The 18,202-nt window shown below is 40.4% G+C and overlaps 1 protein-coding gene across 1 annotated transcript; it reads right to left on the reverse strand.

Moving 5' to 3' along the window:
- Window positions 1-10,668: 10,668 nt before the first annotated feature.
- Window positions 10,669-13,128, reverse strand: IL22 (interleukin 22). The gene is made up of 5 exons (XM_009095070.4): window positions 12,937-13,128; window positions 12,087-12,152; window positions 11,847-11,990; window positions 11,580-11,645; window positions 10,669-11,169 (listed from the first exon to the last, which is right to left on the reverse strand). Exons 1-5 carry the CDS (start codon window positions 13,126-13,128, stop codon window positions 11,056-11,058), a joined length of 582 nt encoding a protein of 193 aa, XP_009093318.1. The 3' UTR covers window positions 10,669-11,055.
- Between the last annotated feature and the right edge of the window lie 5,074 nt (window positions 13,129-18,202).

The following is an 18,202-nucleotide window of genomic DNA, read 5'->3' on the forward strand; positions in this document are numbered from 1 at the left end:
CATGAAGAGAAGACCTACTTGTCCTCAGGAACATGATTTGATAAACAACAAAGAAGTTTAGAGATATTTTACAAAAACCGAAGGTGACAACACTACTGTTAGGACATAAAAAATTGAGATTCCCTAGTCCCTCCCTTGGAGAGAGTAGTTTGGAGAAGAAAAGGTTCTAGCATTCAATACTAAGTCTGCAATTTTCTAAAAATGGTTGTAATGAACCCATAGGTAAGCCCTGATAACCCACCAGAGTTAAACTCTTTCTTGTGACCTTCTATTAGTATAATAGGAACCCTTGGAGCTGCTATAGATTTTGTACAAGTTCTGTACAAGGACAGAATTATTATGAGCCATTTTTCAGACAAGGGTGCCTACATTACCCACACAAACCCAGCACACAGGCACCCAGTGATCCACTACCAGTAGCCTCAGTAGTCCTAAACATCAGGGAAACAACAGAGCAGCACAGAGAGATGGTACCAGCAGCTACAGCTTACACAGTACACACACACTGCTCTGGTTAGGAAAAATAAACCCGCATAAATGAAATAAGGACAGTGCAAAGAAAATGAAAATCACTGGATGTCCAGGACTGGATGGCAGCCTGGTGCTTTTCCCATCCTTACACACAGAATCCCTACATTTGTTTACCTGCTTTTCATGGTGCCTCTCTGGGTGCCCTTCAAGTGCCTTTGCCGAAGAGCAACGAAGATTTAGGTCAGAAGTGACCTCGGGAACTCATCTTGTTCAACAGTCCTGCTGAAGAAGGGCCACCTACAGCTGCTTGTCTGGGACTGTGTTTAGTCAGGTTTTCAGGTTCTGAATATCTCTGAAGATGAGACTTCACAACCCCTCTGGTCAACCTGTGCAAATTTTTGGTCACAGTAGAAAACTATCTTATGTTCAGGTCGAATTTCAGGGATTTTAATTTTTTCCTATTGCCTCTTATCGTCTCACTGGGCACCACTGAGAAGAGCCCTGGCTCTCTTCTTTGCTTCCTCTTTTCAGGCATTTGTACACATTGGTGAGATCTCCTTGACTCTTCCCCAGGCTGAACAGTCCCAAGTCTCTCTGTCTCTCCTCAGACAAAAGATGCTTCAGTCCCTTAATTATTCTGTGGCACTTCACCACCAGGTCCACAAATCCAATTCTCCCACAAGTTTTTCACTCCATGCCTTACACAAGCCTGATAAAAATTTTAAGGTATTAAGTAAAGCAGAAATCAGACTCAAACCCAGATGAAGAAGACAAACTAAACCAAATCAACCCAAAACAAAACAACCCCAAACATAATTACATTTTCCCTGCATTTGCACTTTATGTATAACAACTTCTGAGTAAGCTTCAAATGTAAACTGCTATAAAACATGCTGTCAGACCTCTGTCATTCTCAGGACTGGTTCAAGTGGTGGATCTCCCTGTGCTACTGGCCTGCTTTGGTGTTTCAGTTTGGTGACAGATGGCTGACGATTATCTGTCAAGCTAGTTTTACTTCAGAAATCTGATTGTAAAGTTTAGTACATTCAGTCTTTTCAGAGACAGATTAGAGTATACTCAGAGTCCATTTTGAAACCACCAAGGTACTAGAACAAAAAATTTTGCATTTGTGCACAGAAATAGACAACAAATTAAAAAATAGTTTTCTAAGCAGTAGCAGTTGTTATGGCCAACTGCTTCAGAAGAATGCTCAGTGCAATCTGAGTAATAGTCAAGATACATCTCAAATGTCCAGTTATGGAGTTAAAAATTAGTAATCACTTTCTGGTTGGACAAGGAGTTGAATTTTAAATAAAACTTTTATGTATATGACCTTTACTAGTCACATGCACGCAGTCTTGCGTTTGAGAATAGAGATTATGAAAGAAAGAGATATGAAAAATGTTTGAGCATCATTCCCACCAACCAGTCAAGAGATCTCATTTAGCAGCGATGATTCAATCCCCAAAGTCTTTAGAAAACCCTTGTTTGCCACCACAAAGCTCACACTAGGAAATCCCTGCGCAGCAGTATTTCTGCAGAGTGCACAGATGTGCTGGGCAATAACAGCTCAGCCTTCCCACGGGGGGACGTGCCTAATCCACACTCCCTGTTTTCCCTTGTGACATACAGGACTGTTCAAAAGTCTGTGACCTGCTTTCTCTTGTAAGGTCATCCTGGCATTAATAAAAGGTTGTACTAAAATTAGGAAAGGAAAAAGCCAACCTCATGGAAACCTGGGTCTGGTTCTGGGGGAAGGATGTCCACAGCTGCTAGGTTGGTAGAAGTGTATCAGTTTGCATGGCACAGCTCTTATCCTGGAAAGCTTGTCCTCCTTCTACTTTGTGCACCATTTTTTCAGTTTTGTCTCTCCCCCTGATCTTTTTTAACCTTCATTCTTGCTTCTTTTTTCAGAATATTTTAAAGATTCTTTTTCCCCTCTGTTCTCTTAACCCAGGACACATTCCTGAGTGTCTTGGCAATGCCAGCACAGGCTGCCCATGCAGCTCTATGTGTTCCACCACCTGGGAGCTGGGCTGGAAGACTGGCATTGAATCTCTCAGCTGATATGCTCATGCTAATGCCAGGCAATAAATTGAACCACAATATGAAAAGTCACTTTCTTTTTATTCTTTTTTTTTTTTTTTGCAAGAATAGTCCTTCATAAAAAAAAACAAAAATAAACAAACAAAAAACAAAACAAAACAAAAAAAACTATGTAGGAAATATTGCTTGCAGTAAGAATACTTGCACTTCAGTAAAGAAGTAAGTCATCCATTTGGTTTGTAGCTAAAGTTTTACTGTTTACTGAAAGCTGAATCCTAGCTTTAGCCAGGCAATTTTGAACAGCAAAGAAAACCTCCTGCACAGGAAAATGTAAAAACTTGCCATGTCATCTCTCAGGTCAGCTCCCTCACAAGTGAGATTTGTTCCAAAATCCTGGCCACTGTTGTTCTCTGCTGGACTCTCCTGCAGGACATCTGCCACCCTGACTCCCCAGTGTAGGAACAGAGAACAAAAGCTGGAGGAGCAACAGTGCAGCAAGCAACAAAGTGATTTCCCTGAAGGATTTTCTGTTTGAAAGTGCTGCTCTCCCTCCAGTGAACTTAACAACACTGGCAATAAATGTGTTTCCCTCTGTTATCTTTCCCTCAGCCATCTCCCCAGCACCTTCATGGCTTCAGTCTTTCCACTTCCCACTGGGCATCTTCCTTCTTTGTGGAGTGATGCTTTCAATGAACCTCATCAGTAGAGGCACTTTTGGGGGAAATTTTACTTATTTAATTATCAGATATGGTCACATCTGGCACTTTTTGCTAGAAAATATATAGAAGCCAAATACTGATTTATTTATGAGAAGTTCCAAAGCATGTAAAATCCCATGGCACGGGTTATTAGAGAAGTACCTGATGGTGCTGTAAAAGAAGAGTTTCTTTTGGCAGGGTTTTTAAAATAGAGATTGCATTGTAAACACTTCTAAAAGTTATAGAAAAATGAAATATCACAAAATATAACTAGAAAAAAAGAAAGAAAAATGCCACAGATGTCAAAATATCCATTGAAATTTTCACTTTAGATCAGGAAACTTTTGATGATTTTTCCAATTAAAACAACAGAAAAACTTATTTTAGAAACTAAGGAAATTTATTTTAGAAACCTAAGAAACAAGTTGAGTACTGGTTATATCAAATTCCAGATAACTTGCTGGTTTGGAGTTTAACTCTTGAGTCTGTTTCCAGGTTCTACTTTTTTCTTAGTGTGTAGCACAACTTGTAAACACATGCACAACACTTTAACTTACAGAAATGTTTTAATGGATGCCTTCTTTAAGAGTTTCTTGAGCAAAACAGAAACATTTCATCTCTTAATATTTGTAGATATGGGAGAGCTTTTAGAGAATCCTTATATGCAAAGTTACAGCCACAGACCTCAGCACTGACTTTGCAAACTCCCATACATCCAATTCATATTATAACTGTGACAAAAGTTTATATTATATATATATATATATATATATATATATATATATATATATATATATATATATCACTTGTAGGAGTGAAGCAAAATGAATTCATAAGTTCTTAGTGTTCTCCATATGAAAATAGCTGCTTTTAACTTTTTAAGCTATGGTTTGCAGAGAACAATGAATGGACACCTTTTTTGGTTTTTTTTCTTATAATTTAATATCAGTGCTGTGCTTACCAATTTTTTCAGTTTCCAGAAGAAAATCACTCTTATGTAGAAAAGCAGAAAAACATTTCAAAAATCCAATTAAAAAGACCTTTCAAACTTAATAAAATCTTCAAAGCCACTATTTGCTACAAAGAATAAAAAAAAAGAAAATCCTTTGCCATATTTTTTCTGATTATTTGTATCACTTAGTTCACCAGAAAGAGAAAAGAGATTAATTCTATAGCTCACTACGTGGGCTGGAAAAATCACATGGCAGCCTTGATTTTAATTACTTTTTCCCCATCTCTACAAATTTTCAGTACTTGTACCCATTTGTGAAGAAGCTTTTATCAGTTCCAAATACACATGGGTTGTGAAAGGTTTCCTCATGTTTCCAGGTTTAGGTTATATTATCTGAAAGCAAATTTTTTCTCGTGCGAATTCTTTTTCTTGAAAAAAGGCATTTTTGTACCAAATTTTGCTTTGTTCAGCTCAGCAGCTCCATAAAAACCACATTCGTTGCCTTGATCTTCAGACAACATGATTCAAAACTTTGAGGCAAGCCCTTCAAAGTATTCTAGGTCTGAAATGTTTGCCCAAACTTCTGAACATATATAAGTTTATTTTTATTAATCTGTCTCTTTGGGAAAGCAAACATTTTATTTATCACAACTTCATGACATTTTATTTATTTGCTATTTATATGGCAAGGAACAGGAGGAAATTTATCAATCTCTCTTATCTCAGTTCTGATAATAAGGTTGCAGTATAAGCCTAAGCCTGCCAACCAAAACTTCATACTGCAGGTCTAAGAAATTCTCTGGTTTACTCTTCAGCAGTGTGGAAAAAAAAAGAGTGGCTCCTGTCTTCCTATTTTCAGAGAAGCCTCACATATTCACCTCCCCTACCAACAGAAAGTGAAGTCCATAACTGCAAGTACCAATGGAAAACAGTTAGGAACTGAAAACTGAAATCTAACGCAGTTACGCTCTTACTGCTAAAACATTTCCAAAGTAAAACAGCACAGAAAAAGCTTCTTGATTCTGGTTCTTTCACTTGCCCTTGGCTTGACCCACGAGCTCCATGCCACCCTGAAGTCCATGCCCGGAATGCGCTCGGCACGGCCGCAGCCCAGGCTGGGAGCTGAGTGCGAGCTCATCGCGCATCGCGCAGCGCCCAGGGAGGCACCAGGCTCTCCCTGCCTGCCAGCCCTGCTGCTGACAGGGCAGCAGCTCAGCTTTGCTAGCTGGCTTGCTGGCACCAAAGCTAGGGCAGATGACTCATACAAGGCTACTATCAAAATGAGGAGAATATGTGGTGTTTTAGCAATTTGCAGGATCAGAGTCTTGGTCACTGATTTGTTTCGAGTTCCCAGAAATCCAGGTCAGGTAAGAAGTGAATCATTGGCAGATATTAAATGAGGGCAGCAATGACAACGTTGAGCAGCTCCCTGTTTTGGAGGCTACAAGCTCACATGCTAAGTTAAGCCAGATATCTCATGTGCAAGTAACTGTCCTGCATTTTCTGAGCCACACGTGGTTCCCATCAAACCAAGATGCTTTACTAAACTGAATTGAACCTCTGTTACATAGAGGAGAAATGAACACAGTGTTGATGTTCACGTTAATGACTACAAACCAATAACATTTTTTGCCAAATGCTGTCTTTGACAAACAAGCACTCTTTCTTTTTGAGCTGTCAAAGTAAAAATAAGCCCCAGAGTTGATAACATCCCCAAATCTGGTAATATCTGCTTTAAATCTTAGTCACACCATTTATTTATTTGGTGACAACATAAGAAAAAGAGAGAATCTGGAATTTCTTCCCCTATTCAATACTGTCAGGACCCACATTATAAAGGATAACTACTGAAGAAGAAAACCTGGTCAAACCAGAAACTTTATAGATGTTTTTTGGTAAGAAGTAAGACAAGGTCTGGGTATTTTTAGACCAACAATAAATACAAGGTCACTGCAAAGACAAGCAGCATCTAAACTTTATTTTGCAACCTCTGCTTCTCAAACAAGTGTTAATGCACTACATTTTCATTAAAAAGCCATTTATCAGAACAGTCCAAATCATCACTTCCATTATCTGTGTTGAAACATTTATTTTTAATTTTTTTTTGTAATATAATTACCCCTATAAATACACAAATGACAAGTCTGATCTTACACACTTTGAAGGCAATAGGAGATTACTTTCTACCTTCTGTGGAGCAGGACCAGATACAGGATGAACTGATCCATTGGGGAGCTCTTACATCACAAGGCCTAATCAGAAAGTCAATCTTCATGATTGCACAGCTTTTAGACTTTACCACAGATGCATGATTGCCCCATTCTTTTCAGTTCTTAAGGAACATCATCACTATTCTTTATATGTGCAGCAGGAGTCAGAAATCTTTCTTTTGGAAAAAAACTGTAGAATAAAGAGAACTTTAAATTGGTACAATTTTACAGTTTTTGGAAAACAGCACCACTTTGCATTCAGTCATTTGAAACTAGGCCTACAATTTCCAGGAGAAAAGCCTTACTGGTTCTTGAAGAAGCAACCATAAAACTGTTTCAAGTAAGCTAGTTAAATACATATTCATGAGTCTGCTTTTTTTCAAAATATTTTTATCCCTGCTGCCCATAGCTGAAGAGAAAATATTTTTCGTTTAGAAGATAGCCCTGTTTTTTTTAATCAAACTTGGATAAGAAAAATGGCCAGATCCTGGAAATATTAAATTCTGTGCTTTAATCCTTCATACTGGAAAAATATTTACATTTGAGTTCCATGAGCTAGTTTGCTGAGGATAAATGGTTCTTCTCAATATAATTTTTACTTTAATTTCTCCTTAGGGATGCAAAGATCCAGGAATTGTTTCTTTCCAAACCATTTATCATTGAATTCCAAATTAAACTATAGAAATTTATAAATGTGTATTTGCCAGGGATTTGTAATATAAAGATTAACAGAGAGAGTGATTTCCTAGACTTGAGAAGAAATCTTTTCACTTGCATTGCTGTTTAGCACTTTTGTTCATGGTGAAGTTCATGCAGTTAATCTGATAATGTCTGCAGCTTTGTGTTAACCATGAAAAAGGTGTCACAAATGGATACGTGCTATGAATCATATGTAGCCCCAGAAGTGCCACCAGCCTTAGCATATTCTGTGTTTAGTTACCTCACCCAAATCTGACATTCTAACATTCTTGAATGTTTGTTAGAATTAGAATCCTGGTCTGGATCCCTGGAGAGGTTGCATTACTTTTCACCTTAAATATGTTATTCTATGTAACTTTTTTGGGGGGGAGGTGGGGGGGTAGTGGCCTGCCAATAATACCCAGGGTCCCACAGAACTGCATTGTAGGTTTTTCCTTCTTTCTGTGGCCATTACCTCGACTGAAAAGTTTGTCAGGCATTTACCACTACTCAGTGCAGTCCATACCTCCCTCAGAGCAGCTAATTGTGTGGCTAAGTGTGCTTTGAAGCACAAACTGACATAAGCACATGCCACTGATTTATGAACAGGATAGCTTCAACATTTTGCATGGCCTAGAATATACTTCCAGCAGCAAATTGGAAATATCAACCCTGTATTATTCTAGGTCACTTGGGGAGTATTTATTCACACATTGAATATCTGAATCTCCTAAATGAGTAACACTCCAGGCAATGTATTTAAGACATGTTTCTTAAACTGTTACCAATACTTACTCAGCAGGATGTGGAAACTTCTGTTCATGCTTTGGGTTCTTCTCCCTTCACAATATGACATTTCAGAGGCAGTTTTATAAATGTTTTACAATTATCTGCATAGAGAAAAAAACGTGCCTGTTCTGGTCACCCAGTGTAAGAGAAGGGGAGGAAGAGTCGATGAAACGCAAATTTGACAGCAGAGTGGTCTGGGAATTTTTGCCCAGGAAGAGATCCTGCAGCCCCTGTAGTGGAGGTGTCCTCAATGTGAAGCAGCTGCTTTCCTAAGATTGCTAGTTGAGGATCTCTGGGAATTGCAAACAGTCTGTGACTTGGAGGCAGAAAATGGAAATGAAAATAGGGCAACAGGAATTAGAACTGCGTGAATAATGGAGTTTCTCTTTCGTGGCCCAACCAGAAAATTAAGCCAAAATAATTCATTTTGTGTAAGCCCAAAGCACTTGTCCAACTCAAAATGAAACAGCTAATTTAGCTTTCATATCTCTTTTCAACCTTTGAAAGAAATGCACATAAAACCAAAACACTAACTATATAGAAAATATCAGAACAAAACATTTCATTTTTGAGCTGGAACCATTAACTGAATTAAAATCCAGCTTGCCTGACTGAAACTTTATTTTTATTTTCTTTTGGACAGTAATTTTTTGTCCCAGACATTTTCTCCTGTTTAAGGGAAACCTACTCCAACTTGTTCAAAACTGACCATCACCACCATCCTTCACACATCCTCAAGTCACACATACCCTGAAAGAAAACCTGAGAAGGAAATTCTACAAATTTTGCTGTGTGGCATTTCCAGGGCACCAGATAGAGGTTTCTGTGGAAGAGTCTTCCAACTGGTCGTTTTTAGGGTTAGAGAAGTTAATAATTAGTCAACTTCATTTTTACGCTTTTGTGGACAAATGGATTTTAATCTGGGTTCAGCCCCAGTGTGGAAAACTTGAGACTGATTTGATATTTCTGGGTAGGGCAGCTTAGTAAGGACAGTGTAGAAGAGACCTAAAGGAAGTAGAAGAAGGAAATAAGTTGTTATCCATTTTTTAAGCGATTTTATCAACAAGAAACAGCATGTGTGTGGCTCAAGGTCTGGTCTTCATTTATCATTAAGGAACAGAACAGGTACTTTTAGGATAAAGTTGTGTTATCCTGCCCAAAACCACAACCTTTATAAACTTCTAATGCAGACTGGGGAAATGACACCTGTATAATCCCTCTTACCCTCCACTGACTGTAAAGGGAGACAGTTCAAGGAAAGACTGTATGTCAAAGGTCAGTGAAGTGAAGTGAACTATTCATTTGGTGTTTAAACTCCCTTCCTTTGCTGTCAGTAGTCAGAAGTTTGAGTGATAAGAGAAAAGATGCTGGCCAATAGCTCTTGACAACATCATTTCTTATCCCAGAAGAATGGAAATATATATCCAACTGAATATATAATAAAGGTTAAATCCCTGAAACTGTCATGCAGCACCAGATCCTAGCTGCCTGTCATTAATGGGCCACTTCTGCCTTGACTGTGAACAGGCATCTAAATCATGTCCTGTGATATGCAAATGAAAGTGTGGGGAAAAGTAAACCATGTTGAATGAGTCTAGTTTGACAGGTAACAGGCATCCATCACCCAAATGGATCATATGCCAGTCTAATATGTGATTTCCCACAAGAAAGTGTTGTGATTTCAGTTCACATCAACTGTGTTAAAAATAGGTATGGATGGATGCTTTTAAATCCATCTTTAATTTGCTCTGGCTCAGAAGGAACATTTTTTAAATGTGGACATGATACTTGTTGCCCTGATGAATGAATGGTAAGGCCTCCCTTAAGAAGACTTCAGAAGTTGCTGGAATCTGCTATTACATATTTCTGATTATTTGGATGCTTTTCACCCCTTTAGCCTTTGTCCAGCCACCAATATCCCTGGCTAGACCAGAGCAACTCTTTTGTCTTTCCAGCAGACATTGCTGAAGGACGTGACACGATAATGACAGATTAAACTGTGCTGCAGGGACCTGGGGGGTTTTTCTGCCATGGAGTTTGTGTTGAGAACAGGCACCAAACATTCTCTTCTGAAGGACTCTCAGATGCCTGATGCTGCAGAACACCATTTGTGCTCAGTATGCTGTGGATGGGCAGTGGGAATGCAGAGGTCTGAGTTTTCGTTAGCAGCTGCTGCCTGTTTGTCTCCACATCACCTGGCCCATGGGGACACTTTGGGACTTTTCAACAGCAGCTGCTCCAGGGAGGAACTTGTCTCTGCGTGTACCGAGGCAGAACCAGTGAACCAAACCAATGGCTTTCAGGAGTGATCCTATTTTTCCCACCATGCCCTTCAAGAAAGGCTGGCTGACATGCTCCCCACTGAGCCCTGGCCTGTGAGAAGTCAGAATTGCAGGCTCATGGTGAAGAAGCATAGCCCCAGGCAGAGCTTGCATCCTTTCTGGGCACAAGAATACAGACACTGCTCCAGCAGCTCCACAGGTGCAATGTGTGTCATCTCCCTTGTGTTTGAAGAAAAGACAAACAGCTCTGCAAATGGCAGTATTTGAGGACCAAAATATTTATTATAATAAATAAAGTGCAAGCATTTATAAAACGTTCAATCTGCATATAAATATCACACAGCAGTGTTAATTTCTGGTAAAGCTTCATAAATACATTTCCTTGAATATTTTTCAATTAATCTATATAAATAAAAGTATTTTATAATTATTACCTTAAAATAAGTTACCATTAAATACAAATGACAAAAATTACTTCTGAAATAGTCTGAAATATCAACTTTTCAGGCAAAGGTCAGAAGGGGGCAACATATGCAAGACAGATTTCCAACAAGGAGACTCAAAACATCCTGGCTAAAACATCACATCACAACATCACTGCCTTAAAGAAAGCTGATTCATAGGTGTCAAATTTCAGTGTACAAAAGACAGAAATGGTTGCCTCATTCCTGTGGAGATGAGGAGGACAGAACAGTGCTTTTGTAAATAACTAATGCCCTGTGTTGCAATCAAGAGGCAATGTCCTTGAGTTTTCATTTTCAAAGAAGGCAGAAATATGCATCCTATCTCTGCCTACTTTGTTTTCTAGTTTTGGCACAAGTGAAAAGTATACTGCATCTTGGGGGGAATGGACATAGCTGCAGCTAATCAATCTGAGTTATTGCAAGAGATCTGCAGAGGCATCTCTTCAAGCCCGATCCAGAATTTTTTCAATTTTTCTTCTTGTTCCCTCCCTTCTTTGGGGCATCAGTACAGGCATTTTCCATGTAGTCAAAGAGTAAATCCAGCTCTCCAATGGCTTTAGTCTTTCCATTTTCTCCCAGCTATAAAAGAGCAGAGTGCAAATCTTAGCAACTAGTGGGGTTTTTTTGAAAATTGAAATTAGAATTGTCACAGAAAATGAATCAATAATTTACTTTCCTTATTCTCTTACACAGTTCTGTTAGTGTCATTATATCATAAGATATAAACTAGTTTGTCCAAATCTAGACTGGTATATAAGTTTCCTGAAACCTAATTTTTTAGGATTTAAATTACTATAACATGTGCAGAGAGCTAACAGGACAAGTGAGGGAGGGCTAGAAGGGGAAACACCATTAATCTCCTATTTAATGCCCTTGTAGGCTTCACGTCCTAAATAATCTCAAGTTTGTTTCATAATTAGGTCAGCCTTAACCCAGCTAAAGGACTGGGGTTTGAAACTGCTCCTTCTAAATGTTTGGGGGAAATGTACCTGTTCCATTTTGTTCTTCATTTGTTCCAGGTTCTTTTCCACGTGTTCTCTCTTTCCTGAGAATTGCTAAAAGAAAGGAAACATCCAGACATAAGATGGACGATGTATGCAACGATGTACTATTTTTTTCTTCTTCACACCTTTCTATTAACTCTGACTTTCATATCTTTGATCTGAGGTTTCCTTTCATATCACTGCCTTTTGTAGCAGTCTGAGATTTAGGAGCAGCAATGAGAGTCACAGGGAAAGAAACCAAGAGTTACTCACACAACTGTTCAGCTCTGAGGTCAGGGATGCCAAGAACTGTGCCACCTCCTCAACATAAGGGTACTGGCTCTTGATTTCAGTGAGGAGAACATCTTTTACTACCAGCTCCACAACCCTCTTCATCATGTAGCAGCGGTTGTTTTCCTGCATATGAAAGTAAGAGGTCGTGTTAAATCAAGGCAAGAGATCACTCAGTGCTGCAGAGGGATGCAAAGAGCAGACTCCTCATGTAAGGCTTACCCTGATGTTAACAAAGAGCTGCTGCCCAATCAATCTGTTCTCCGTGTCCTTGTCTGAGGCACTGGCCTGAGAGGAAAAAGGAAGAGTCAGGTGGTGACAGGAACCTTACCTTAAAATTAGTAAGAAACCCAGAAGTTTTCATCAGCAATGAAAGTGCAGGTGAAATGAGGGAAGGGACACCACAGTCTGTTACAGATAAATAAGCTTGGACATTGTGTCTGTCTCTCCCCTCAGCTGGGTGAGATTCAAGGTCAGCATCACAGAAAAATAAATAAGCTGATGTCTGAACTCATATCCCTCAAAGTCAGAAGTCGTCGTGGTTGTGGTGACTAAACCAGATACTGCAGGTGGCCGACCTCACAGTGGCCCCAGGGCTGCAGGGAGGTGCTCGATGGTGTGCACCCAGGGAGACCCACCCATGGCAAAAGCAGCCAGGAAACCTGCCCTAGCACAGAGCACTGTAGGACACCTGAGCATCTGCTTGGCTGTGACCGGAGTCATGGACAGGCCCAGCTCCAAATGGCCTGAGCAAAATGAGAACTTTAATGTCATATTTCACAATTCACCCACTTTGGCAGCAGCTGCTTGACAAGAAGCAGCTGTGCTGTTCCAGGGGCTGCCTTTCCCTTGGGGAGCAGCAGGAGAGGCAGCAGCTTCCCCTGGCTACAGAGCCAGCAGGGAATAGACCTGCTCCACATACTCAAACTCTGCCTTAACTGCAAATCCACCTTTTTTCTTTTTCTGAAGAAAGGCAGGGGAGAGAGGGAGGAATGCCAAAGGCTAGAAGTCACAGCAGCACAGAGGAGTAGGTCCTCAGATCCCACCACGAAGAAGACACAGATGACTGTACCGTTTTAGCCAGGGTGTAGGTGCGATTCCTGATGTAGGGCTGCTGGAAATTGATCTTCCTGAGCCTGCAGGCAGGATGGGCACTGGAAGCCCCTTTCAGAGGCAGAGAGCTGGTGAGAAGAGGGAGACAGCAACAGCAGCAGAAGAAAACCCATCCTGGGAAGGAGTTGGCCAAGGAGTGCAGGGAGGCCATGGCTCAGGGTCTGGAACTGTCGGTCCCACAGGCTGCAGACCGGGGCTCAGCCCTGATGGCAGGAGACAAGGCAGCGTTAGCACCAAGGAGAGCGGGCCAAGCAAAGTGAGAGCAGCACAAGGGCTGCAAGCCTTACCTTTGCTGTGATTCTTGATGTGCTCTGCAGGAGGTGAGCTGCACCTTATATAGGGCCACCAACATGTCTCTCAGCTTTTTTTTTTTTGGGGTACCGGTGGTAAAAAAAAAAATGACATCAGCAAGTCTCTTACTTTCCAGTATCCTCTTCTGAGAACTACCTAACCACTTCAAAACCCACAAATACAACTTCAAGGCCACCATAATCTTTAGTTTCCTATAAAAAAAGCCAAATATTCATGTGGGGCAAAGAAGGGGCTTTTACCAGGGTAGGAATCCTGACTTCTTTTTGCATAAAAATATTTGAGAATTGTATGAATTTGTGCCTTCTGCCTTAATTATTATGCACTCACTTGATTGACAATTTGATGGCAGAAAACCATCAAATCTTCTGTGGTACAACACTGGTTTCACTGCTGCTGACTGGTGCACACAAGTGATCAGAGACTGACCACCTGAAAATACCCTTCCCCACACAGTGGCCCACTGGAGTCACTGGCCATCTGCACATCACTGTGCAATCCTCCCTGAGAGATCAGAAACTGTGTAGGACCAACACTGCGTTTATCACATGCCTGATTTCCAAATTCCCTTTTTCAAAAATATCACGTGTATTTAAGGCTTTAATCAGGTATAATGACCAGAGCTGTGGTCATGTATCAATCCAGGTGATTTCCATGTTCCTAAGGCTCTTCTGCTAACATGCAGGCAGTGCTGCACCTTCAGTCTGAAATGCCATGCAGTGCTCCAAACAGGACACTGCACTCTTTAGACAGTAATTTTCAACCCCTCTGTAGACAGTAATGCATGAGAACAGAGAACTGGTACAAATGTAAACTCCTGGTTTTCTAATACCCACGAGGTACACAGGTGACAAAAAGGAGATAAGAGATCTGGAAAACCAAGGCTTCAGCTCTGCCTCTGAGAGTGGATATCTGAGCTCTGAGGGTGGGCATCCATCTGGCTGGGCTCCATTCTTTGTGACTCAGGTTCTCAGGACATGAGCCATTATCAACCTGGTATGAAATGTCCAGATTTTTTTCTTAAACCTGGAAGGAAGCAGTTAAAAACTGAGTGGAATGAGGCTTAATCTTTAGCCCCCTCTGATGCCTCTGCAGCAGGAATTTATCCCCCCATGTCTCAGTCCTGCCTCAGTTGCCCTTAGATACCTGGTACATCAGCACTGCACAGACCTGTGCCCTTGAAGATGAGTCCTGGAGCCACCATCACCACCTCCTCTTCCATGCCCCTCTCAGGTACCCATTCCCATGACCAGCCTCCAACAGCATCTTCACTGCAGCAGGCAGCAGAAACTGAGTCTAGACCCAGGATGTCAACAGTCTAGTTCACACCCAAAGGTACCACAAGGCTATTCAAGAATATATTTCTAAACTCTTTTCCTCTTATATTTCAAGCTAATAGTTCCAGTGGGGGTACAGGTTAATTTGAAGATGAAAGGCTGAGTTTTACATAACCGAAGGACAGATGGTAAAGACCAAACTGGGAGAATCCTGATGGATAGGCTGCTTTGAAGTATTGACCTTCCCTGAAATGCATTTCCATTAACGCCTCCCCAGGTGTTAAACACAGTCTGATAACCAAAGTCTGCTTCTAACTGAGGTTTCTCCACCAGCTCATCCATCGGAACTGAAGTCCCATACTCACAACAGGAGCTGTGGACGTACAGATCCCCTGTCCTCTTGTCCTTCTGGCAGATCTTACCTCTCCATCCCTTTGGTCACTCACTCATCAGACACAGATCCAGCTTGCCTGACCTCTTTTGGTGGCTCCAATCCCATGGAAAGGGTGCATGACCTAAGCAGGTGCTGTGCCACGCCCATAGCTCAAACCACTGTGAGGAACACACCTTGTCCCTTGCCCTGATGGATATTTAAACAAAATCAGGCAGATTAATGAGGAGTTAGATGCTGAATCCTTCTTCTGCCCCTTTCTATGCAGTAATTACAGGATCTCTTCTATCTTCCTGCTCTTTTATTTGAAACCATACACTAGGACAGACCTATTTTCATAGAAAACCTTAAGTTAGCCTCCCATCTGTATTGTTAGCCATCTCAGCCATGCTACTTTTTTGGTTTTGCCATCATGTCCTCCTTCTGAGGCTGCTTCACTTGTTAGTTTACCTTGCTATTTTCCAGACACTGAGATGCTGAAATGCATATTTCAAGTTCATTAATTCATGTTTTGCAAATTGGTTTTATGACATTCCTAAAGCTTTTGCATTACTTACCTTTTTGTTAGCAGCTGTGAGTTACAACTATCTTTCATCCCTCTAGCTTACTCTGAGTATGGTCCAGGCACAAAAGCAAACTGCCAAGATGTTACTGGACACTAACAGAGCAGACTTTATATTTCCCATCTGATGTTCAGCAGGTCATTCCTGGCCTCTTCCCAGGACTATTGGTGCCACAGAGCTATAGTGCAGCCACAGTCATGCCTTCAATAATTCCTTGTAACACATCAGTGGGATTTCTTTGGAAGTGGAAATATGCCTCCCATTCCCAGGGTCTTGCATTTCTGTGATGAGATTGCATTGAACTAGTCACAGTTACCACCTCTTTTCACTGGCTCACCACACCCCGGATGGGAGATGCACACCCAGCGATACATCCCACGGAAAGATGGGGCTGAAAACCTGGGCTAGTGCTCCAGGATCTTACTCCAGCCCCGAGATGAAGTCCAGAAGAGACTTCAGCTCTGTGTTTTCTGCTACATTTGAGGAAGGGTTTATTTCTATTCTTGTTCGAGGAGGAAATACTTTTCAAGACTTTTCAAAAACAAGGTCTTAAACCACCACTTAGGGTGAGCTTCAGGGAAATTGCTTGGTTAGATTCCCCTTCTCAAACAGGCTACCCTGAACTGCACAGCAGCAGAGATCAGTGGAAGGAAAGCTGCCTTTCATTTAGAATGTGGTACTCTGGATGAAACCATCACTGGAGAGTCTTGCTTTGTGGAGAAAGAGTAAACTGGACAAAATGCATCTGAAAAATGAGGGGAAGTACTTTTCCTTTCTTATTTCATGATTTTTTATAGGTTTAATGATATTTTTAATATTTAAGGCTACTAACACTGTTTAAAATATGAAACTCTTACAAGAAAATATATGTCCTCTGCTTTCATTTTAATTAAAACCTACCAAAGACCTTTAATCTTCTGTAAAATACTTTCTGTATTTTTTTCAAGTATAATTAATTAAGGTAATTATTTTGGAATTGTTCACAGGTACTTTTTCTCCCTGGTACCGCCCCGAGAGTTAAGTGTCTATCCTATCATTTAACTCACCTATAAACTTTTGAAGCCTAATTAGATGGAACTTCCCTCATTCATTAAAAAACCATAGTGGTAAATATTCTCGACAATGACTTGTTGACCCATTTTGAAGACAAAAGATTTTTTGGGGAGGACTGGAACTCTGCATCACATTTGCTTCCAAAGCCACAGACACTTCCTTCTGACCTTGAATGAGGTCACAGGTGAGCAACCAATACTGTATTTTGATGTCCAGCTGCTTTGTGTATCAGCATCAACATACCAGCATGCAGGAATTCTCTTGGGCTTTAGCACATTTTCAATCAGGCAGGATTATACTGCACTATTGGAAATGGCAGGACTGGCCACTGGGCTAAATACTGTCAAGAGTGGGCATGTGAAAAAGTGAGCCTGTGTACTGTGCTCTTGGATCTTTTATTTGGCAATGAGATTCTCCCCCCTTAAACCCTTGTATGAATGGGCCATAGGTCATGTAACACCTAAAACTGAGCACTCAGTCTCTCATTTTGCTCCAGCTCAATTGTGAAGCACTCAGCTGTCACATCCATTTTATCTCAGTTCTTCTCTGCTTTTGTCCAGACTTTCAAACTTCCAAATATTAGACTATAAAATTGTTTCAGCTCAAGCTCCAGTAAACTTGTTTTAGTCAGCTCTCTGTCCAGCAATGAAAACCTCAGTAATGGAAATAAATTCTTCCCTACAAAACTTGAAAATAAGCTTTCCTGTAATCCAACCATTCCTTATGGAAACCTAGTACACAGGCAAATGTCTTCTGGGCACAATCATTAGGAATGGCAGCAGGGAGTCAATTTCTGCAGAGGAATTGGTACCAATACAGAGACTGGGAGAGGACATGTAGCAGTCAACTGTTATATTTTTGCTTGATTTTTTTGTTTTGGTTTGGTTTTTGGTTTTTTTCTATTTCTTTTTTTTTAACAGGTTTAATGTTATGTAAGAAATTGTACGTCCTTTGGAAGAAGAATGAATAGCATCAATAAAATTGCTTAGCCTGGGAATATTAGGTGATTGAAAAAGACAGGAGACAATTCTCAGCACAGGCACTGCTGACTCAGGGTTTTTGCTGAGGACGGGCAATTTCCTACCTTCTCTGGCTGTAACATCTTTGTAACACAGAGTAACACATTTCCTCTAACAGTAACACTTTGGCTTTTATATCTGATCTTTCATCAAAGATCTTTGTCTCTGACCTTCACTTGGTTTTGTTACATAATTTTTGGGACTCCTAAGTATAAGATGCAATATCATATAGCTGGTATTTCATATCACAAAACATCCAAGAGGAAGGGAAGTCATTGCCTCAATTTTAAATTAGATTCTGGGGGGGAAAAAGCAAAACAAAAAACAAACCAAAACCAATAAAATAAAAACCACACACACAAAACCAAACAAACCAAAAAACCAACCAAAACAAACAAACACACAAAAAATCCCTTCTGTTTTAAATAACTTTATTCTCAAAAACATTCATATACTGGAGATACAAGAGAAAGCAACCTAGAGATAAGTTGAGACAACGCTATATTGCTGCTATCAGTGATCTTAATGTGTTAATACCACGTTATTATCAGGACCACTGAGTAGTAACTTCTACAGCAGTCCCTAAATTATTAACTAATTAATACAAAACCAG

Source organism: Serinus canaria, chromosome 1A (genome assembly GCF_022539315.1).
Source record: "Serinus canaria isolate serCan28SL12 chromosome 1A, serCan2020, whole genome shotgun sequence".
NCBI classification, from domain to species: domain Eukaryota; kingdom Metazoa; phylum Chordata; class Aves; order Passeriformes; family Fringillidae; genus Serinus; species Serinus canaria.